Raw genomic sequence first — 24,271 nt, 5'->3', positions numbered from 1 at the left:
GTAGAATGCCCCTGGGTTTCATCTCCAGTACTGGAAAAAAAAGAGGACTCATGAAAGCATTTCCAGTGCTTTGTTACAATTCTTACCTATGGATAACCTACATCATCTCTAAGAGAATTTTAAATACTAGAAATGTTTTGCTTGTAGCAAGATTATAAGTGTAATTTATACAAACCAATTTAGTTAAGCAATTATTTATTGTATATATAGTCCAGAGTTTTGACAAAAAGTCAGTCACGTTTCATTGTAATCTTTCTGAACGGCATTGAGTGGCTAGTGTTAGAAAGTGCCCGCGTTTCTCAGGAGTCTTCCAACACTGGTCAAGTTCCTGTTACAGCTGTGTCTGCTGGCCACAGGAACATTCTCATTTCATGCTAATGTGACTTTGAATTTTCTTTGTGAGAACTTCATCGTGATCTAAAAAAGTAAGCTTTTTACTCCTGTTTTCTGTAACTTAGGTTCAACAAAATGGCCAAAAGAATCGCCGAGAAGGAACTGACAGATAGGAACTGGGATCAAGAAGACGAGGCTGAAGAGGTGAGAAGCGGCTCCTAAGAACGACCTTGCGTTGCTCTGCTTAAGTCCATCTGGGGCTTCGCGTGAACTCGAGATGCAGTCAGATACCTTCTAGGGCATCCTGATGGGCGAGATCGGGCTCCGTATGACCCGTGTGCATTGCCATTCGTGCCATTCCTTAGTCTCCTTGTAGAGGGACCTGCTTCCTGAGTGCTACATGCTCGGCAGCGTTCTAAACCTATGGTTTTGAGTAAGTCGTTCCAGGCGTGACTAAAGGTAATTTAAGGAGTCGAGTCATGAGCTTAGTCCACTGGCAGCACTCAAACCATCCGGTCTGCTGCACCCATAATTTAGGTTTTGCAAGATTGAGGCCACTTCCTGGACTCCAAGGCTTCTCAGTGGGGTGTGTCAGCAGGAGCATCTCAGCTGGCTGGGACATAGAGCTGCTGCTGCTACTTTTGTAATGTGAATTTTAAGTGTCAAAGGCCACTCGCTGTGCTTTTATAATCTTAATTTTTTTTTTTTTTTTTTTTTTTTTTTTTTTTGGTGGTACTGGGGGTGGAACCCAGAGGCTTTCTACCTCCAGGCTATACTCCCAGACCTTTTTTATACTTTATTTGGAAACAGGGTCTCACTAAGTTGCTGAGAGCCTCACTAAGTAGCTGAGGCTGGCTTCGAACCTGTGTGATCCTCCTGTCTCAGCCTCCCAAGCGTGGGGATTTTAAGCGTGCGCCACCACGCCCGGCTGATCTTAATCTTTTTATCTATTTATTTTTGGTGCTGGGGATTGAACGCTGGAGTATTCTACTCTGAGCTACACTCCCAGCCCTATTTTTTTTTTTTTTTTATTTTGAAATGGACTCACTGAGTTGCTGAGCCTGACCTCGAATCTGAACCTGTGATTCCCTGACTCAGCCTCCCAAGTACTGGGATGACAGGCCTGGTCTCTTTTGTGATACTGGAGATGGAACCCAGGGGCATTCTACCCCCAAGATACACCCCCCAGCCCTATTTTTTATTTTTTATTTTGAAACAGGGTCTCACTGAGTTGCAAAGGGCCTCACTACTTAATTGAGGCTGGACTCAAATTTGTGATTATTTTGTCTCAGCCTCCCCAAAACTGGAATTACAAGCGTGCACCACCACACCCAACTGGTTTTATCTTTTTAAAATTGTTGTGCATATATTGCTTTCTCTGGCCTGGGATTTGAAGCTTGGGTTTGTAGATTGTAGAAGAGTCATGCTTTGCCTAACTAAAATTGAGATCCACAAAACCTATAAAGAGCCTGGTGGGGTGAGCATGCTCGTCATCCCAGCATGTGGGAGGCTGAGACAGGAGGATCATGGTTCAAAGACAGCCTCAGCTATTTAGTGAGGCCCTTTGCAACTCAGTGAGACCTTGTTTCAAAAGAAAGAATAAAAAATAGAAATTCTCTGGGTTCCATCCCCAGTGCCTCAAAAAAAAAAAAAAATCTATAGATAATATACGTCAGATGTTTTTAAATTGCTCAGTTATTCTTCCTTCCAGTTGGTGGGTTTCGCTGTGACCTTTCCTACTTGCATATTGGCGCTTTCTAGGGTGCGCCCTTCCTCCCCTCCATTCCCCCAGCTCCTTCCCCCTCTGTAGCCCGGCTTCTATCTTAGGTAGGTGTAGATTGTTTAACGCGCCTCTCCATACTTTGCTTTGCCAGAACTAATACTGTTTTGATGTCATCACCCACTGGGTGAATTTGCCCATTCTGGCTGGTGCCGGGCCTTGCGCCACCTTCTGACCTGCCTCTGTTTGATGCACTTACCCTGCAGGTGGGGACCTTCTCAGTGGCCAGTGAGGAAGTCTTGAAGAACAGAGCCATAAAGAAAGCAAAGCGCAGGAATGTTGGCTTTGAAGTGAGTGCCGTCGTTCAGCTTCTGGTGTTAAATATTAGTTCTCTTTCTGATTACACTACATTTCCACCTCTGGGGCAATCATAGCAATGAATTACTGTTTTCTTATAGAAATTAAAGTGGCTTGTTGCCAAGGGTTTTTTGTTTATTTATTTTTTAAGTACTGGGGATTAAACCAAGAGTATTCTACCTCCGAGCCACACCCCCAGGTCACCTTTCATGTTTTAATTTTGAAATAGTCTTGCTAAGCTGCTGAGGCTACTTTGAACCAGTGATTCCCCCCCCCCCCCAGCCTCCCAAGTCCTGGGATCACTGACGTGCCTCTCCACACCTCGCTTTTGTTTTGTTTGATCCCCCCCCCCCCATATTGGGGATGGAACCCAGGGGCATTCGACCTCCGACCTATACCCCCAGCCCTACTTTTTATTCTTTACCTGAAACAGGGTCTCACTGAGTGGCAGAGGGCCTCCCTGAATAGCTGAGGCTGGCCGCGAACCGCGATCCTCCGCTCTCAGCCTCCCAAATGCTGGGATTACAAGCGTGCGCCACCACGCCACCACACCCGGCTTGTTTTTATTTTTTATTTTCTTTTTGGTTTTAAAATATTTTTCCTTGGAAAGAGGTTTTATCTTTTATATGTGCCACCGTGCCAGCCCTCCTTCATCTCCATTTAGAGGGGAACCTTGTAGCACGAAAGTTGTCACAGAAATATGGAAAAAAGTTGGAAATGCAGCCGGGCATGGTGGGCACGCTTGTCATCCCCGCGCCTGGGAGGCTGAGACTGGAGGATTGCGCAGGTTCAAAGCCAGCCTCAGCTACAGAGTGAGGCTCTCAGCAATTTAGTGAGACCCTGTTTCCAAATAAAATAGAAAATAGGTCTGGGAGTATAGCCCGGAGGTAGAAAGCCTCTGGCTTCCACCCCAGTACCATTAAAAAAAAAGATTGGAAATGTAAAGTTAAAAATATGTTATCGTCAAGCATGGTGACACACATCCGTAATCCCAGTACTTGGGAGACTGACCCGGATTGCAGGTTTGTGGCCAACCTCAGCAATTTATTGAGGCACTCTACAACTTACTGAAACTGTTTCAAAATAAAAAATGTGTCCCTATATTTCATTGTCAACGTGGTTTATATTATAACATGAGACTATAATGCACTAATAAAAGCTTATTAAATAAAAAGGGCTGGGGCATAGTCTGGAGGGTAGCGTGCCCCTAAATTCAATCCCCAGTACCACCAAAATAAATAAAGAAGCTGCGTGTGCTGGCACAGGCTTGTAGTCCCAACATTTGGGAGCCTGGGATAGGAAAATCATCATTTGCCATTTGCGGACAGCCTCAGCACTCAGGCCCTTTGCAACTAAGTGAAACCCTGTCTCAAAATAAAGAATTAAAAATAGGGCTGGAGTTGTAGCCTGGAGGTAGAGTGCCTCTGGGTTCCATCCCCAATACCACGAATGAATTAATGAATGAATGATGTGTCTAGCTAAGCGTGGTGGCATACCTGTAATCCTAGTACTCGGGAGGCTGAGACAGGAGCATTGCAGGTACTTGGCCAGCCTTAGCAACGTAGGCACTCCACAACTTAAGACAGTTTCAAAATAAAAAGTAAAATAAGGCTGAGGGTGTAGTTCAGAAGTAGAATGCAATAGCTGGGCGTGGTGGCGCGCACTTGTAACCCCGTACTCGGGAGGCTGAGATAGGAGGATCTTGGGTTTGTGGCCAGCCTCAGCAACTTGTGAGGGCCTCTGCAACTTAGTGAGACCTTGTTGCAAAATAAAGAATGAAAAATAGGGCTGTAGGTATAGCTTGGAGGTAGAATGCCCACGTTCCACCCCCAATACCATTAAAAAGAATTAGAATGCCCCTGCATTCAATTCCCAGTACCCCCCCCCAAAAAAAAAAAAAGTGCACACACACCTGCACAAACATATGATATTGCTAGGCATGGTGGTGTAGACCTGCAGTCCTGGTTCTTGTTTAGCTGAGACAGGAGGATTATAGATTCGGGGCCAGCCCCAGCACCCAGCAAAACCTTGTTTCAAAACAAAAAAGGCTGGCAGTATAGCTCAGAGGTAAAATCCTCAGTACCAAAAAGGAAACAAAACATACATGCACACATACATGTACACACACATCCCAAATGTTGGGATTACAAGCATGTGCCACCGTGCCAGCCTCACTTTTTTTTGTATATGTGTTTTCTGGAGGTGGAACCCAGGGGCTTTTCTACTTCTGGGCTATCCTCCCAGACCTATTTTATACTTCATTTGGAAACAGGGTCTCACTAAGTTGCTGAGAGCCTCACTCAGTAGCTGAGGCTGGCTTTGAACCTGTGTGATCCTCCTGTCTCCGCCTCCCAAGTGCTGGGATTATAAGCATCTGCCACTGTACCAGGCTTCACATATGACTTTAAATACTTTTATTGGTGCTTTGAAATACCACCATACTGAGGTATCAAGTGGTACATGTTCACATACAACTCTTGGAGCGTGTCCCTCCGGGTCCTGCCTCTCTCCTTCCCTTTGTGCTGATGTCTCTGAGACACGCTGACTGCCCTGGCTGTCTCTAGATGGCCGCTGTGGCTGGCCAGGCTGGCCCATGAGCGCGGGCGTCCTCGTTCCGGGCTCTGCCTGCGCCGGGCTTCCCTTCGCGATCGGTGCTGTGCAGCCGAGAGGGCGCCACACTTGCTTCTTGACAGCATGCTTGCCTGACACATGCCCTTTTCTCGCATTCCAGTCTGATAGCGGAGGAGCCTTTAAAGGCTTCAAAGGCCTGGTGGTGCCTTCTGGAGGAGGAGGGTTTTCTGGATTTGGTGGTGCCCCGGGAAAGCCTCTGGAAGGACTGTCAAATGGAACCAGCACCACCAGCGCCTCTCCCTTTGCCAGTACCAAGGCAGCGGCAGCGCCCACGGCAGCCTTCGGTGAGTAGACACCCTCCCTGGCCCTGTGTCAACCGTGGACTCTGTGGAAAGGAACTTTGCAGAGGTGTTTTTCTTGTCCTCACCCTGGGTCCTAGGTCTGAGCAAAAACAGGAGTGATGGCGGGGAGAATTAGGGAGATGTGGCTTGCTGCAGAGCAGCGGTGCACAGAGCGCAGGCTTCCGAGTCAGCAGACCACAGTTCTGTGCTTGGGTCTTTACCGTGAAAGGAGCAAGACCCTGAGATTGCCCCAAGAGGGCGGGTATGCAGTGCAGCGATGGAGTGCTCGTCTCACATCCTGAAGCCCCAGTGTGGTCCCTGTGCTGCAAGGGGAAGGGAAAAAAAGTCCCTGTGGCCAGAGGCAAAAGGCTTCAAGACCCCTCCGTGAGGGCCCGCCTTGTCCATTCACTGGTTACGGGCATCTGTGTCCTAAGGCCTCTCTCTGTCCCATACCAGCCTGGCCACAGGGAACTCAAATAACATTGCCCCTGGTCACAGCCCTCCGAGGCTAGGTTTACACCAGGCGTGCTGATTGCCTGGTCCTAGTTTGAGGGAGTCAGGAACTTGGGGTTCATATAGAGAACAGAATCATGGGTGAGACTCTTGGCAATGAGTTGGACGTGCTGCCACATGTGCTCGGGCGGCTGAGACGGAATAAGGAGTTAAGACCAGCCCCACAACTTAGCAAGACTCTTGACAACCTGGCAAGACTGTTTCAAAACAAAGTTTTTTAAAAAGGGTATTGGGGAGAGCCGAGCGTGATGGCGCACACTTGTAATCCCCGCATTTGGAAGGCTGAGACTGGAGCTTCCTGGTTCTGGGATGGCCTCAGCTACTTAGGCCCCTTGCAACTCAGTGGGGCCCTGTTCCAAAGTAAAGAATAGGAAATAGGGTAGAATGCCCCTGAGTTCCATCCCCAGGACCGCAAGGGGGGGCGTTGAGGGCATAGCTCGGAGGCAGAGGGCCTCTGGCTTCGATTGTCACTACCCCACCCTCCAAATTTAGAAATAATCCTGAGCAGCTGGATTGGTATTTAACTAATTATTCTGGAAGTATATGATGTTTGATCTTATCAGAAGGAATATCCCAAGCACTTTCTGTTAAGGTTTGAACTACTTTAGTACCTGTTCATCCCAACAACTTGGGGAATTCGGTGTTACACTAACCAAATAGTCTGTCCGTTCTGTCTGCCAGTTCTCTTTGCCTCTGCCAGTAGTGGCTCGTCAACCTAGTGAGACCCTGTTTCAAAATAAAAATAGACAGAGCCGGGCGTGGTGGCACACGCTTGTGATCCCAGCATTCGGGAGGCCGAGACCGGAGGATCGCGGTTCGCAGACAGCCTCAGCTACTTAGTGAGGCCCTCCGCAACTTAGTGAGACCCAGTTTCAAATTAAAGAATTAAAAATCTAGGGCAGGGGGTGTAGCTCGGAGGTCAAATACTCCCGGGTTCCATCCCCAGACCCGCAAAAAAAAAAAAAAAAAAAAATAGATCTAGGCGTGTAACTCAGGTAGAACGCCTCTGGGCTCAGTCTCAGGAAAACACACACATACACACACACACACACACAATACTGGAGCTTAATGTAAGCATTATAATGAATACTTTTTTTTTTTTTTTTTTGCCACACTGGAAATTTAACCCAGGGGCATTCTACCTCTGAGCTACACTCCCAGCCCTGTTGTTATTCTGTGTTTTTTTGTTTGTTTGTTTGGTGGTACTGAGGGTGGAGCCCAGGGGCTTTCTATATATTTTTATTTGGAAACGGTCTCAGTTGCCCAGAGCCTCACTAAGTAGCTGAAGCTGGCTTTGAACCTGTGCGATCCTCCTCTCTCAGCCTCCCAAGTACTGGGATTACGAGCGTGAACCACCATGCTTGGCATGGATATTAATTTTTATGATAACTGGCATTATTGATAACTAGTTCCTAAATATTATTACTTGTGGGAATTTAGCAAAAAATAGGATACAATAAAAGATTTTAATGAAATCAAATTCAAAATACGTTGTTCAAACCTTAATTTCCGATAGGTTCATGTGCTGCAAACGGCCCTGCTGCCTTGGGGGAGAAGAAGCTCTCAGCTGCCAAAACCAACGGCAGCGGTCAGCAGCCCCCCCCCAGCCCGGCCTCCAGCGCCTGCGCGGGGAGCGCCTACCACAAGCAGCTGGCTGCCTTGAACTGCTCGGTTCGGGACTGGATCGTGAAGCACGTGAACACCAACCCCCTGTGCGACCTGACGCCCATCTTTAAGGACTACGAGAAGTACTTGGCGGCCATCGAGCAGCAGCAGGAGGCCGGCGGCAGTAGTGGTTCTGAAAGCGCAACCAGCAGGCTGTCGGTGGAAGCACAGCCCCCTTCCGTGTTTGGTTCCGCAAAGCTCCCCCAGGAGGTGAAGTTCTCCTTTCATGGCTGCACGGCCGAGGGCACATCTGAGAAGAAGGCGGAGGGCGCTTCTGAAAAGACAGACGCAGCACAAGGCGCCGCGAGCGCCTCGTTTAGTTTTGGCAAGAAGATCGACAGCTCTGTCTTGAGCTCAGCAAGCTCTGCTCCTCTGACTGGATTTTCCTTTTCCCCCGGAAACTCCAGCTTATTTGGCAAAGATACTGCCCAGAGTAAACCCGTGGCGTCACCATTTTATGCTAAAACCGATAATCAAGCAGAAAGTGGTAATAATGAATGCAAAGGTAAATTAAGTTTTATCTTCCTAAGTTTTAATTTTGTGTAAGTTTTGTGTAGTGGGAAGCACAGGCTTTTGATTTGGGTGAATCTGAATTCCCAATTCGACGCCATCGTTTCCTGTGCCTCTCGTCCTGGGCCAGGTTGATGAGCACGCGCTCTAGAAATGGAGCGAGGCCTGCTTTGTAGAGTTGTAAGGATGAGGGGTGTACCGCGGGACGGGGCTGTAGCCCAGTGGTGGAGGCCTTGGTTAGCATCCCTGAGGCTCTGGCTTCCAGCCCCGGCCTGAGGTTGTGGGTATGTGTGGGGATTATATATATATATATATATATATATATATATATATATATATACACACATACACACACACACACACACACACATACACATGATAGCGTGTGCACGCACAAAAGCAAAGACTAAAAACATCTAGTGCATTGACTTTGAAAAAGTATTAGACATGGCTTTGCATATAAAAGTAAATTAACATTTTGGGAAATTATGCATGGTGGTGCACACTTGTAATCCCAGTACCAGGGGCGCTGAGACAGGAGGATCACAGGTTCACAGCCAGCCCCGGCAATCTGTAAAGCCCTCCACAACTTAGACCCTTTTCAAGATAGAGTAAAGTGGGGTTGGGGTATAGCTCAGAGGTAGAATGCCCCCTGGGTTCCATCCCCAGTAGCCCCTCGACAGAAAATTGTGTTTTATGAAAAATTTATCATAAATGTCCATTGAATTGACATGTATTTAGGAAGTTTGTCTGTAAATAAAAATGACATGACAAACGTGGCTGTAAATTGGACGGCTCGACTGTTGGCAGCCACGGGGAGGCTGCTCTGCTCCTCCATAACCAGTGCCCCGCAGGCGGTAAGCCCCGGCCCTCCTGTGAGCTCCTGAGCCTGGGGGTATCTGTGAGCAGTTAAACCTGCACTTCCCAAGCGGATCAACCCACAGGCCCCCAGAAAGGAAGCGGCTTGCCAGCTTGGGGTTTGCCTGGCTCTGCGCCCCTTGGCTGCTCTGACTCTCCCTGTCTTCAGGTGCCCCTCAGGCAGGGGGCCCTCCGGGCAGAGGACAGAACAAAGGGCTCATCTTCCAGTCTTCTCGGTGAGCCAGTGGAGAGTCCTTCTTGGTCCTGAGGCCGCCCCTCCCCTCAGAAGTACCTCCTGCCTACCTCTGCCTGTCACATTGACGCCCAGAGTGACTCGTAAAAACAACAAATGTCTGTCCTCTGCTAGAGAGCTGGGACCTTGTGGTTTTTTCCTAACTCCCCGGAAGATTCTAGGGCCTCAGAAGATGTCTTACAGTTTAAATCATGTGACTAAGTCCAAATGTAAGAGTTTTATTTATTTATTTTTATTTGCAGTACTGAGGATTGAATCCAGGGGCATTCTACCTCCAAGCAACACCCCAACCCTATTTTATTTATTTTTATTTATTTATTTTTCTGGGACTGGGGGTGGAACTCAGGGACATTCTACCTCCGAGCTATACCCCCATCCCTATTTTTTATTCTTTATTTTCAAACAGGGTCTCCCTGAGTTGCAAAGGGCCTCACTAAATACCTGAGGCTGTCCTCAAACTGCGAAGTCCTGTCTCAGCCTCCCAAATGCTGGGATTACAAGTGTGCACCACCATGCCCAGCCCTATTTTATTTTTTATTTTGAAACGGGGTCTCACTAAGTTGCAGAGGGCCTAAGTAGCTGAGGTTGGCTGAGAACCTGCAATCCTCCTGTCTCAGCCTCCCAATTTTTTTTTTTTTTTTTTTGGTGGTACTGGGGTTCCTGGAAGCCCTTCTACCTCCGGGCTACACTCCCAGACCTATTTTTTAACTTTTTTATGTGGAAACAGGGTCTCTTAAGCCAGCCTGGCTGGCTCCGAACCAGCGCAATCCTCCTGTCTCCGCCTCCTAAGTGCGGGGATTACAAGCGTGCGCCACCACGCCCTGCTGCAGAGTTGCTTTTTAATGTAGGGAGTTTTTATGCAGCTGCTCCTCCCTTCCAGAGAGAGAGAGAGAGAGGTGTGTGTGTGTGTGTGTGTGTGTGTGTGTGTGTGTGTGTGTGTGTGTGTGTGTGTGTGTCTAGAGATTGAATCCTGGGATATACTACTACTGAGCTGCATATTTATTTTGAAACTGGGCCTCACTAAGTTTTCTGAGGCGGGCCTTGAGCCTTTGGTCCTCCTGTCTCAGCCTCCTGAGTGCTGAGATGACAGGGACGCTCTGCTGCATCTGTTCCAGAGGGCTCTTTCTGTTCGTGTCGTAGTGCCGTGGCTGAGCGCTGTGGTGAGTGAAGGCGCCCTCTGGCCAGTCTGGGCATCTTCCGCCCAGGTGAGCAGGAGCCCTGTGGCAGTCAGGCTCCGCCTGAGCCACTTGCGCATGGTTGTAGAATGGCTCCTCTGGCACGCTGGCGCTGTGTCAACACTTCCCCTCTCTCTGGCCCTGGCTGATGCTGCCTGCTCCGTGGTCCGATGTGAATGTGGCCAGAGCTTGCACGTGCAGACGTCAGATCAGCTGAAGTTCATTCTCCACTGATGACTCGAGTCAAACAGCTCAGCGTTTCCTCATAAGCTGTGCTAGGGCTCTCTACAGTTGGAAGTTTTTGTTTTTTGTTCTTTTTACCTTTGGTACTGGGGCTTGAGTCTAGAGGCATTCTGCCTCCAACTATGCCCCCAGCTCAGCTCCCAGCTTGATTTTGCTTTTTTTTTTTTTTTTTTTTTTTTTTTTTTTTTTTTCAGTACTGGGGGTGGAACCCAGGGGCATTGCTACACTCCCAGTCCTATTTTTTAGTCTTTTTTGGTTTTTTTGAAACAGGGACAGGGTCTCTGAGTTGCGAAGGGTCTCGCTAAGTAGCTGAGGCTGTCCGCGAACCACCGGGCCCTCCAGTCTCTGCCCCCACGTGCTGGCGTGATGAGTGTGCGTCACCATGTCCCGCTCTTACTGGGTTTCTGAGAGCCCCACTACGGTGCCAAGGTGACTTTGAACTTGCGGTCCTCCTGTCCTAACCTCCTAAGTACTGGGATTGCAGGAGTGCCCACCAACCCCGGCTGGGAGTTCTTAAGAATAGAGAAATAAGTTCTTACTACAAAGGATTTCCAACCGGGCGTGATGGCGCACGCTTGTCATCCCAGCTTTGGGAGGCTGACAGGAGGGTCGCGGGTCAGGACGGCCTCAGCTACTTAGCGAGGCCCTTTGCAACTCAGACCCTGTTTCCAAATAAAGAAGAAAAAATAGGGCTGGGGGGAGGGACTTGGAGGGAGAGTGCCCCTGGTTCCATCTCAGTATGGCAAAAAAAGTAATCTCACAAAATCACCTAGCGGATGCTTCTCCCCCTCCCAGGTTATTCTTTATTCTTCTTGCATGGGACGTTCTAGGTTTAGGTTTAAGATGGTCGGTAACAAGTTGCTGTTGTTCTTGTGTTATACCCAAAGTCTGGGACCCCAGGGTGACAGAGAGCACCACCACACACAGTAATGCAAAGGCAGGAAGGGTTTATTGGGGAACCAGCTCGAGCTGGGGTCCAAGTCCCTCCAACGCAGTGGAGTCTTGACGAGGACCCGAGTCTTTGTTCCAAGGCAGTTTTATCCATTTCAGTCACTCGGGCTGTGATGTACAAAGGAGTTATCTTTAGACCAAAAGGAATTTTTACTGCTGTGATCACAAGCCACGGACAGGATACTTGGTGCCTCCCATTTGGTTCGTGTCTCCTGGGCTTGGTTGGGAGTTTTTCAACCTGACCCAGGTGCCAAAACTGGCACTTAACTGTGAGTTGTACTCCGGGACCTGTCTCTTGGTGTGATCCTGACTGCGCTGTCGTTTTTCTACAAGGTGGAGAGGAAGAAGAGAACGACGAGCCCCCCAAGGTGGTGATCACTGAGGTGAAAGAGGAGGATGCTTTCTACTCCAAAAAGTGCGCGGGGCCCGCGGGTGGGCCGGGCCGGGCGGCATGGGCGGGTGCAGCCTAGGCCTGGGTGCACGTGCTGGACCTGCAGCGGGGGAGTTCTTGGCCTCTTTACTGCGTGCGTGCGTGCGTGCGTGCGTGCGTGCGTGCGTGTCCGTCCGTCCGTGTGTCCCCGTCCTCACTGAGTAGCTGAGGCTGTCCACAAACGGATATCCTCCTGTCCTCAGCCTCTCAAATGCTGGGATTCCACGCACGTGTGTGCACCACGCCCAACATGTTTCAGAAGCTTTCTGAGATACAATTTCCAACAAAAAATTTAGAATAATGAGTCCGTTTTTTATCTAACAAATCACTCCTATGAGATTCCCAAGTGTTCTTTTATTTTCAGAAAACTTTTTAAAACTTTTACTTTTAGTTTAAGTTGCATAGGATGCCTCTGACTTGAAGTCACATGAGCAGGGCAGCGAGGCGCGGTGGTGCAGACCTGTGACCCCGGGTCCTTGGCAGCACGTGGTGACTTAGCAAGATGCCGTCCCCAAACAAAAGCCAGAGCCCTGGGTGTAGCTCTGAGGACGAGCCCGCCTGGGGTCCCCAGCACCACAAAAGTGACGGCCAGAGCCGCGCGGGAGCCACCGGGAAGGCGCCTCATGCCTTTGTCATCAGTCAGCTGCCTGAGAATGTGTTCTAGATCTATCTAAACATCTTGAGATCAAAAATGAAAGGAACCCTGAAGAGAATTTGAAAAATAAATCAGGGAAAGGCGGGGGGGTGCGGGACAGATCCTTTATCCTGGGTCTTCCCACCCACCGCGGACTGGTCAGCCTGAGCCCAGGCGGACGTGAGGCTGCGGTTCTGGCTGACAGGAAAGAAGCTTTCAGAAAGCGTCACTAAACCTGATAAGGCCGCTCTTCAGGTTGAAGAAAGTGGCTGGGGCTGTGGCGGACTCGAGGGGTTCGTTCTCTGGTTGTCCGTGGCCGGCCAGTCTGGAGCGCTCTGCTTGTCCTCTGGTCTCTTACAGGTTTTGTCGTGCAATGTAAACACTGATGGCTGGGAAACTGCCACTTGTCATTTAGTTCCTGATCATACCTCTTCTTCTTCTCCTTAGGTGTAAACTATTTTACAAGAAAGACAATGAATTTAAAGAGAAGGGTGTGGGCACCCTGCATTTAAAGCCCACCGCCAACCAGAAGACGCAGCTCTTGGTGCGCGCTGATACCAATCTAGGTGGGTGCCTTTGTTCAGGTGGCACAAAGTAAGCACATGGCACGTAACTTGTACCATGCCCATTTCAGTCCTCAAGACTTTCGTGCTTAGCCGGGTGTGTGGTGTACACTTGTAATCCCAGTACTTGGGAGACTGAGACCGGAGGATGGCAGGTTTGAGGCTAGCCTCAACTACTTAGTGAGACTGTTTCAAATTAAAGACCTGAGGATGCAGCAGCTGGGTTTAATGCCCAGCAAACTCCTCCCCTAAAAATAAGTTCACCAAGTTTATTGATGTGTTTTCTGTGATGGAAGAGAGCCAAATTTATCTGTATTTATTAATTATAGACTTAGTTCTAAGTACCAAGAAAATAGCATGTAAGGAAATGTAGATATTAAAGTTTTTAAAGAATCACCGAGCTGAGCGTGGCGGCGCACGCTTGTCATCCCAGCATTCGGGAGGCTAAGACAGGAGGATAACAGTTACTGGCCAGCCTCAGCTACTTAGGCCCTCTGCAACTCAGTGAGACCCTGTTTCAAAAATATAGAATAAAAAATAGGGCTGGGAGTGTAGCGTGGAGGTAGAATGCCCCTGGGTTTCATCCCCATACGGCAAAAAAAAAAAAAAAAGAAGAATCACCGAAATGTTTTTCTTTTTCCTTTATGTTAGGTATATGATTAAGAAGCCACAGATAAGTTGGATGGTTTAACAAACACCCAAGGGAGTTAAAATTTATTTATTTATTTATTTATTTATTTGTTTGTTTGTTTGTTGGGTCTGGGGATGGAGCTCAGGGGCATTCTACCTCCGAGCTACACCCCCTGCCCTATTTTTTTTATTCTTTATTTTGAAACCAGGTCTCACTGAGTTGCAGAAGGCCTCACTAAGTAGCTGAGGCTGTCCGCGAACCGCGATCCTCCTGTCTCAGCCTCCCGAATGCTGGCGTGCGCCACCAAACCTGGCGGGAATTAACCATTTAAAGGAAGTCTTTATCAACAGAAGTCGTGAATACGGTGCTGTCTACCCCACATCTTGCCTCAGTTTTTCCCTTCAAACTGGGTAAAAGTGAGCCAGGCGTGGTGGCACCTACTTGAGGCCCTCCGCAACTCAGCGAGACCCTGTTTCAAAATAAAGAATGAAAAATGGGGTTGGGGTGTATCTCAGAGGTAGAATGCCCCTGGGTTCCATCCCTCCCAACACACACACACACCCCTGGGTAGAAGCTCGCTGAATGGGGAGCACCCAGCAGAGGCCCAAGACGAGCCTTCCGCAGTACTGGGCTCTGCCAGCGTTACAGAGCCTGTCTCGCGGCCGGCAGCGCCGCCCTGGCCCCGTCACAGATGGCCGACCACCGCCCTTTGTTCCTGTGGCGCAGTGGAGACTCCAGCGGTGCCTGGCCTTCCTCAGCTGAGCCGTGCAGGGTTGACACTCGGGTTTGGAGCCAGCCTGGCCCCAAGGCACTGGCTGAGAGTAGGAGGCTCTCTGGGGAGGCCGGCTGCCACCTGGGTGCACAGCCCTCTGCCAGGACCCTGCTGGGCCTGTGCGGGGACCGGGACCTCTAGTGACGTTCTTACGGCTTCTGACTGGACATCCATTGAGTATGAGCTGTTCGTTCCTCAAGTTTGGCCTTCTCTTGGCGCCTCTGAAGGAGTGCTGGCGTGTACAATTTGATGTGTATTTTCTTTTGTTTCACTGCAGGCAACATACTATTGAACGTTCTGATTCCACCCAATATGCCCTGTACTCGAACAGGGAAAAATAACGTCCTCATTGTCTGTATCCCAAACCCACCGCTCGATGAGAAGAACCCCACCGTCCCGGTCACCATGTTAATTCGGGTAAAAACTAGCGAGGATGCAGACGAGCTGCACAAGGTTTTGCTGGAGAAGAAGGACGCGTGAGCGCCGCCGGGGCCTGCGCTCGCCGCCCTCAGCCCGCCTCGCCGTGCTTCGCCTCCGTGACAGTCTGACCGTCTAGATAACGTGAAACTTCTGTGAGGAAGATTAAGGCCAATAAACCTTTCCATGTTGCGTGTCAAGAAACTGTGTTCTCCCTTCTTAAGAACTGTCTACCGTGCGAAATACATTCGAATGAAATTTTTTGGAAGATTTTTAAATGTTCATCTGCTTACTAAGCTAACCATAAATGATTCTTAGTGGACTGCAGTCAGGTATGGACGAGCTTTCCCAAAGGCTTTGCGACCCGTGGCCCGGGCGCTGAGGCCCCTCTGCGGTCGGCTGCTCTGCGAGCCTGGCGCCCTCGCCAGATAAACCGCGCACTGCGCTGTGATGGACACCCTCGCCTTCGCCGTGTCATACGCCGGTCCCAGCGGAGCGTGCGCGCTCGTGTTCACCTTCCGTAGTCCTGTTTGCTGTCGGCCATCTTTAGCCCTATGGGCGCCTTCCGGAATCTAGGGACTGCCTTCCGCTTTACAAGGGTTGACGGCTGCCGAGCCGCAGGTTCTGCACACCTAGTTTTGTGGGTTTTGCCCAGGAGGTGCCGGTGTTTGTCTCCCCCAAAGACAAGATAGAAGGGTTTGCTAGGAATGGGTTTTAAAGCACAGATTTGGGATAAGACATAGGTCAGAGTGGAGCCACGCTGAAGTGCATAGGAGTTTGCATGTGAGTGAATTTGCTAGGAAACAGGGAATTACAGTAGTGGGAGAGAAAATTGTGTGGAAGTTTGCCTTTAACCTTAGATGGCAGTATATTGCAGATTTGCTACCTGAAATGCCTGCTTATTTTTTAAGATGCTCAAAGTGTCCCTTTGGGAAGGAGCCACGGCTCCGAGTGGACAGGAGTGTCCCTGTCGCTCTGCAGAGCGCAGGCAGCGCTCGCACACATCGAGGCTCGCTCGGCACGAGAGTTGCACGCGAGACGCAGCGTCTCCGTTTCCGCTCGCCTCCCCCAGCCTCCTGGTACAGGCCCATCATCACGTTGAGAGTCCGTGCCGGGACCCCGTGTGTTCTGATCTTCAGCACGGAATGTGTTTTGACTTAGGAAACAGGAGGCGAAGGTCACGCTGCAGCTGCATTCTGCACCGCAGTCTTGAGCCTCGCCTCGCCATGAGACCCTGCTGCTCAGGCACTTGAGAGGCGACCAGCCCGCCGACTGCTCAGAACCAGGCCGTCCTCAGACGCTGGGAGCATCCGACCGCAGAGTGTGACTTGGAAACAGCAGAGGGGGCGGCCGACGTGGTCGCCGTGTACAGCCAAAGGAGGAAGTGGGGTCAGTTTTGTGTTTACCTTTTAGAATTGAGAATGCCCCCGGGTTTTTGTGGCGGGTGACTTATAGTAAGCACGCAGTTGATATTGTTGGGATAATACTGGCCCTGTCCTATTCACGTCTGGTTGATCCTGCTTTTTTAAATGAAGAGGAAGTAAGGTGAACACGTTTCAGGATGTGCAGCCCAGCCGCGCTGCCCCACAGCACCGACCGTCCTAGACGCCCAGGATATTTGGACCGCCATTGTGGCGATGGCGCGGTACTGTTAGCTTCTGCATGTGTAGTGATGTTTACAAGAAATGGCCTGAAATCACTTGCCTTTTGACGTCTCAAAACTGAGATCATTTTTAAATTAGTAGATGTGTATGGCTTTTTTCCTTAACATTCCCAGCGATTTTTTTGCTGCTAAGACTATCACTGTTACGGTGAAAATTACAGGGGGAAATGTGATATGTGTACCACAACTCAAAATGTGATATTTTCTTAAAGATCTTTTATGCTTTAGGAACTTTTGGGGCTCCATTTTATGTATTCATATAAAAGAACCTGAGTATCCGTGGGTTTTATGATGAAATCTGACACCTTGTATGTTACTGGAGGCCCCTGGAGGGCCTACCTCTTTTTTTCTCCACTGTTAATAGCTTATTTTGACCCACGGATAATTTCGTTTATTTTTAACAAAACATTAGAAATTCGATTTTAGAATGTTTAATGTGGTCTGAAGTTTTTCATCTTCGGTTTGAAAACTCATAAGTAGTATTTTATATATGCTGAGTCTGAAGTGAGTCGTATGGTTTTTTTCCTTTAATTGTAATTCAGTTTCATCTTGACAAATGCCAAGCTTCCTGTGGCCTTTCTCTCCTTTCAATCTGCTGTGTTTGTCAGCCATTTGCACATTCCCAGTGAGCAGGGAGATGTGTGCTGCCGCCTCAGGACACCCCCTGGAAACGCGCGGTCCTTACGGAGCTTGAGGTTGTGTGTGACACGGGAGGCAGGCTGTTTGTGGACTGATTTTCTTTTAAGGAGATTATTCTGTTTTACAATTTCAGTTCTAAATCATATTTTTTATATGCTGAATGCCAATTCTTTTTTTAATTCCTTATTTTGAGGTAGACAGCGTCAGACCTTCCCGCTACCGAGCGCAGCCGGTTCTGGCCGAGGGCCTTGCAGCGCGGCCCAGGTGGAAAGGCTCGCCCTCTACGCACGCGCCGCGCTGGGGCCAGGTGCAAATCACGTGGCTCGCTCAGCCCGCGGACTTCTCATTCTGGAAGTGAGAATTTTAAGGAAAATGACTTGCTCCGTGGTGCCTGTAGATGAAAGTGGCTGGTAAAACTGGCCTTTTCCTCCAGTCCTGCGCTCTGAGCACAGGCCACCGGGTGCTCTGGCCCCTAGCGATCATGGTAAGGACTAGACTCCATTTGTCGCAGACACGATTCTAAGGGAGAGGTAGAACTCGGCAATCAAGGGGTTAAGTCGTTTGCTTTTACTTTACATAGGATTTTTTTCTAGAACTAAAACACTTGAATTGTCAGAAAATATAATCTCAACTTGCATTATTTTTAATGACCCCACTGAGGGAGTGTAGCAATCCATGAAATGTGAATAAATGGAGAGTAACAAGCCGTGTTGACGCGTTTGTGTTCCTGGTTGGCGCGCTCGGCGTTGGCGGTCAGGCGCCTGCGGGAGGAGAATCGCGTCCAGACAGCGGGGCGGCGACCCGGCAGCAGGCCCCGCCGGCGGCCACGGCCACTTCAGACCATTCAGGCCAAGGGTTCTGTTGGATGTTTTTAATTCAGAATGAAAGCCAGGCATCATAGCACACGCTTGCAATCCCCGTACTCAGAGGCTGAGACGGGAGGGTCATGGGTTCAAAGCCAGCCTTGGCAACTTAGATTCTATTTACAAATAAGTAAAAAAAAAAGTTGGGCTGGGGGCGCAGCGTGGAGGTAGAATGTCTCTGGGTGCCATCTCCAGTGCCTTCCCCATAAAAAACAACTACATCACCTAGAATGGCGATATCAGATCCTTAATTCACTGGTGTGCAGAGCCCTGTGCCGGTGCGTGGTATCCCGCCAGGTGGAGGTAGGACTGGAGTTCAGGTTAAGGATGAGCTGGGTACCGCCGAGATAATGCCCGAGACAGAGGAGGCGGATTCACGGCAGCCACGGCAACTTACTGAGACCTGTTTCAAAATAAAATAGGGTTGGGGTGTCATTCAGAGGTAAATTGCTCCAAGTTCAATCCCCAGTACCACAAGGGGAAAAAATGGTCAAGAAAAACGTTTAAGTCATTTAGGATTCTGACTTAGGACACGAGGTATTAAGTTCTAATAGTGATAGTACTGTGGAGTCGTGTCCATATCTTGTAAGTTTTCTGCATTTGCCTGGTTTGTAAGATGTTTCCTGCTTTTTAGAAATACTGAGAGGACTTAGGCTATGCAGCAGCGTGTCTCCTGCACTGATGGCGGCACGCGGGCCGGGGCTCTCGCGGGGGGGTGGCTGCACCAGGCCGTGGGGCGCTCGCGTGGCAACACGAGCAACACCTGGGAGCTTGATAGAGACGCAGACCTGTGGCCCGGCCCGGGCACTGGCCACGACATGCAGGTGCCCTCGGAAGTCGCAAGGCTGTCACTCTGCCCCTCGCAGAGGGGACAGGAAGACTCAGGAAAGATTATGAGGAGACCGTTTCCTCCCAGTCTCAAATGTCTCCCTGAGCCTGTGGGGAAAGCCAGAAACGTGAATTTAGTTATTTTTTCCAGGAGAAGATGTGAACAGATTGGGTGGAAAGCGGGGACTCGATGAGAGAGAAGAAACGGAAGCAGCTGTTGGTTTGTTTTTTTGGTGGTACTGGGGTTCCTGGAAGCCCTTCTACCTCCGAGCTACACTCCCAGACCTATTTTTTATACTTTTTTATTTGGAAACAGGGTCTTTTAAGCCAGCGCGGCTGGCTCCAAACCTGCGTGATCCTCCTGTCTCTGCCTCCCAAGCGTGGGGATTATAAGCGTGCCCACCACGCCCGGCTCGGAAGCAGCTTTTGGAAGAGACCAGAATTCCTTCGCCTCCGAAGGCAGCATGGTAGACTTCAGGCCATGTTCATGGCTTTTGCCCCTCAAAGTAGTCACCACTACTGTCTCCAGAGCACCGTCATCCCCAGCCCCTGGGCGTGAACAGACCGAGAGGCCCGGCCACGTCCGGACGCCGGGCACACGCGGCACCTTCTGTGACGCGTGCCCTTTCAGTTCACAGGTGCCCTTTGGCATGTCCTGGAGAGAGCTGCCCGAACCGTGCCAGCCTCGTGACGTGACCTCGTCCCACCTCAGTGTCTTGGCGCCCGGGGAGGTCAGTGGTGATTCCGCGTTCCCCTGAGAAAGCCCAGCCCAGCTCAGACAACAGCAGCTGCCACAGCCTGCCAGGTGCTGAGTGTTGTGGCCATCTTCCAACACGCCCTTAATAATAACCTCTTCCCACAAAATGACCAAACTTAACTGGCTTTTGGAATTGGCAAAAGTCTTGAGCAAAATGGTTTATTCAGAATAATCAAAGTTCACTAAAAACCATGGTTATTTCAAACCCAGCAACATAATTGTTTTATTAAAGTCAGATAACAAGGGAGAGACCTTTCCCACATAGGAGCCCTGTTGACCTGTTACTTACTTAGAAGCTCTGTTAGGAGGCAGTTAGGTGAAGCTGTTTGGAAAACACGATTGTTTCTTTTGTCAGCCCCAGAAATAAGCACTTTCCCTTCCTTGTGTGACCGTCCCGGCTGCTGCGTCACTACCGCCACGCAGGCGCACAGTCCGCACGTGCGATGACCTCTTCTGGGGTGCACGGGGTGACGTTTCTCCTGGGCCAGGGTGTGACGAGGCTCCTACGACCTGGACAGCCACGCTGCCCCTGCAGTGCTGGCCTCCACGGGGCTTCCTGGTGACCCGGCGGGGACACGGCTGGTCTGGATGACAGCGAAGTCTTGTCCTGCTAACCCCCTCCTACCCGCCACCACCTTGGGCGGGGATGGGGGCCGGAAAATTCTCTAGGCCTGGTGTTTGTTAAGGCAGCAGCTGATTCCCAGAGGCACGGCTGGTGTTAGGAGGCCTACTGTGTTCCTAAATGTGAGTTCCCTCAGCCCCGTCTCTGTCCCTCATCTCTATTCTGTAACTGCAGTCTTAGCTTTACTTAGGCCCACCCGCCAGCTTGCGACATGAGTTAATTTGGCTGTGTGGGGAAAAACCCCACTGCATGAAAGGTGGTCCTGAGGGTGTGTGTGTGTGTGTGTGTGTGCGTGCGCGCGCGCATTTGGGGACTGAACCCAGGGATGTTCTACTGAGCTACATCCCCAGCACTATTTTTATTTTGAAACAGAGTCTTACTAAGTTGCCAAGGTTGGCCTTGAACCTAAGACCCTCCTGTCTAGCCTCCCAAATACTGGGGCTTTAAGCATGTGCTAGTGTCTCTTAAGGCATTTCTGTCTACAGTGAACCCAAGATGGACCCTGGGAGGATGAGCCAGAACGCCTGCGAGCATGCGCAGCATGCTGAAGGGATGGTAGAGGCAACACCTGCCCCAGCTCATCCTCCCCAAGACCAGGTGGGCCACTGGGAGCCAGGTGAAGTTCAACCCAAGTTCCTGCTTCTATTCCAATAACTTTCCCCATTTCTCTTCCTTTTTTTTGTTTGTTACTAAGGATTGAACCCAAGGGGCATTCTACCACCACCAAGCTACACCTCCAGCCCTGTTTTATTTTTTATTTTGAAAGTGGATCTCACTAAGTTGCTGAGGCTGGCCTTGAACCTATGATCCTCCTGTCTCAGCCTCCCAAATACTGGGATTACAGGCGTGCACTACAGCTGGATCATTTTCCCACTTGTTTGAGGGTTTTTAAAGAGGGTCTCTAAGCCGGGCGTGGTGGTGCACGCTTGTAATCCCAGCGCCTGGGAGGCAGAGACAGGAGGATCGCGCAGGTTCGGAGCCAGCCGCGCGTGCTGGCTTAGGAGACCCTGTTTCCAAATAAAAATGTAAAAATAGGTCTGGGAGTGTAGCCCGGAGGTAGAATGACTTCCAGAAACCCCAGTACCACCAAAAAAAGTAAAAAAATAAATAAAGAGGGTCTCTAGATAAAACAGTGAAATTCAAGGGTGTCTGCTACTTTTTGAGAACTGAGATCTAAGCCTGAGACACATCTCATGATTTAGCTTTGCAAACTTGGCACCTTTTGTTGAAATGGAGTCGCCGTCCTCCTCGCGGACTCAAGGGCTCAAGACGGACACAGCAGAGCACAGGGTGACTTCCGCCTGCCCCAGCAAGTCCCATTTCGAAAACAGTGCCGTGCAGCCGGCATGGTGGTGAACGCCTGGAATCTCAGTACTTGGGAGATTGAGACGGGAGGATTGTAGGTTTGAGGCCAACCTCAGCAACTTGGTGAGATTCTATTTCAAAATAAAAGAATAAAATAGTGCTGGGAAGCTGGCCATGGTGGCGCATGCCTGTAATCATGGTTCAAGGACAGCCTCAGCTACTTAGTGAGGCCCTTTGCAACTCAGGGAGACCCTGTTTCAAAATAAAGAATAAAAAACAGGGCTGGAGGTGTCGCTCAGAGGTAGCATGCCCCCGGGTTCAATCCCTAGTACCGGGGTGGGGGCAGGGGAGACTCGTGCTGGGAATGTAGCTCAGAGATCAAACATCCCTGGGTTCAATTCCCAGCACCTGTATGAAGTCTCCAAAAAGTGTCGAAGGACTCTCTGGGGCAAATTAAGGGTCAATCATTAAAGTTACTGCTTTGCTACAATATCTGTAAATAGCCAGTATTACAGGGAAAAAACTCTATAGATACGAACAAACTAGAAGAAAAATAAATTTAGTGTCTAATATACTAAGCAACCTTCCAAAGAAGCATGAAATTATATGTCAAAGGTAAGGAAGCTCAGCCCTAAGGATGATTCCTCCTGGATGTAGAAGACGGTTTCAGCTATGGATGATGTTTGTGGAAACGCAGCTGACAATCAGCATAGTGTGTGTGTGTGTGTGTGTGTGTGTGTGTGTGTGTGTGTGTGTGGTACTGGGAATTGAACCCAGGAGCGTTCTACCTCCGAGCTCCACCCTCAGCCCTATTTTAATCTTTATTTTAAAACAGGGCCTCACTAAGTAGCTGAGGCTGGCCGTGAACCCTGATCCTCCCGCCTCAGCCTCCCAAGCTCTGGGATGACAAGCGTGCGCCACCACACCTGGCTCATACTCCTAAGTTCAATGCATACCACTGCAGTGCTTCTGCTAAAATAATCCTGTAGACATCACAAGCCTGAAAGTAGTGAACATTTTCAGCGTCTTCTTTGTAAATTTACTTACTGTCATGCCTAAAATTAGTTTGGAAACCATAGATGACTAGTTACACCCAAACTTCCTGATCACAATCAGAGAGCTGGAGTCAGAAGGCAAGAGAGGCTGACGGCTTCAGGTTGCTGGGCAGAGCTGCTGGAGGGCTGCAGAGCTCAAGGGCTTGAAATCCTAACAAAACGCCCCACCTCCTTAGGAATAGTAGAAAACCGTAAACGCACGCTCCACACGTCTGTGGGGTCCTCCTCTGGGCTGCTGAATCCAGCCCCGGCCACAGGCTGTCAAGTGACTGGCCTTCCAAGTGCGCCAGGGTCCCTTCGTTCCAGGGGCTTGGAGAACGGGCTGGAGGATCACTGCGTATCAAGCCAGTCTGAAAAGTGAGGAAGGAAAAGAAGACCCGGCGTGACGGCCACCTGACTCCTGGCGGCCATCTGCAGGGACCGCCAAAGGCCCTTCTGTCCAAGTTCAAGGGCACCTGCATAAGTGTCCCCTAGCGTCCGTGTCCTGCGAGGGCGCTTATACTTAGAAGTAATTGTTTTCTGATACTAAGAGCAAGCCTGACCAGGGAGAAGCAAGATGTCAAGAGACTGGACTTTCTGGGTTTTTTGGCAGTGCTAGAGATTGAACTTCGGGGCATTTTGACCTCTGAGCTGCACCCCCCCCCCTCCAGCCCTATTTTATTTTTATTTTGAAACAGTCTTGCTAGGTTTAAGATGTTTCACTATTTGCTGAGGCTAGCCTCGAACCTGCATTCCTCCTCAGCCTCCCAAGTGCTGGGATTACAAGTGTGAGCCACCACGCCCGGCTCAAGGTTTGGTTTTGAAACCAAATTTCAGCTAACCTGGAAAACGGAAGAGTACATATCAGAGTGAAACCTCCTAAGTTCACCAAGTTGAAGGATTTTACTATAAAAGCCGTTCAAGAATTTTGGCCAACAATCTAAAACCACGACACTGTTAAACGTGTATTTTCAAAATTCAGCCATTAGAATATACCAACTGCACAGCGACCAGGATGTCTTTTAATGGAAAAAAATGTTTTTAGCTCAGTTTTTAAAAGCTTCCTACTTGTGGCCTATTTGTGATTAAACAACAAAATAGACCCTGGTTTGGTTCCTGGTGGATTTCTTGAGGAGATTCAGCAACGCGGGGCCGGGCCTTCGTGTTCTGACGTTCCTCCCCAGACACGGCTCAGCGGGTTCCTGACAGCGTCTTCAGTCCTTACGGTGTGTAAATTAACCCCGATTCCGCGCTTCGCAAACCATCCATCAGCAAGCTGACGGGTGCGAACTCTTCTGTTCTTTTTATTACATCTCCACTACTTATGTTCTAAATAATCTTCTTCTTTTAAAAAAACGAGCCTAGCCGGGCGTGGTGGCACACGCTTGTCATCCCCGCGCTTGGGAGGCGGAGACAGGAGGATCGCGCAGGTTCGAAGCCAGCCGCGCACGCTGGCTTAGGAGACCCTGTTTCCAAATAAAAATGTAAAAATAGGTCTGGGAGTGTAGCCCGGAGGTAGAAGGGCTTCCAGGAACCCCAGTACCACCAAAAAAAAAAAAAAAAAGAAACCAAAAAATGAGCCTTGGCTGCTTTTGTAGGCAGCTGGAAGTTCTGGGGAGAAAG

The 24,271-nt window shown here is 49.7% G+C and overlaps 1 protein-coding gene across 1 annotated transcript; it reads left to right on the top strand.

The window, feature by feature from the left end:
• Positions 1–462: 462 nt before the first annotated feature.
• Positions 463–15,000, top strand: NUP50 (nucleoporin 50; the record flags this gene model as incomplete). Its single annotated transcript, XM_080705282.1, has 7 exons — positions 463–537; positions 2,320–2,403; positions 5,142–5,325; positions 7,352–8,005; positions 11,824–11,905; positions 13,002–13,120; positions 14,798–15,000. Exons 1-7 carry the CDS (start codon positions 469–471, stop codon positions 14,998–15,000), a joined length of 1,395 nt encoding a protein of 464 aa, XP_080561408.1. The 5' UTR covers positions 463–468.
• Positions 15,001–24,271: the final 9,271 nt, after the last annotated feature.

Source organism: Muscardinus avellanarius (assembly GCF_963383645.1).
Source record: "Muscardinus avellanarius genome assembly, chromosome: 11".
In the NCBI taxonomy this organism is placed as follows: domain Eukaryota; kingdom Metazoa; phylum Chordata; class Mammalia; order Rodentia; family Gliridae; genus Muscardinus; species Muscardinus avellanarius.
This window is presented reverse-complemented; position numbering and strand designations above follow the sequence as displayed.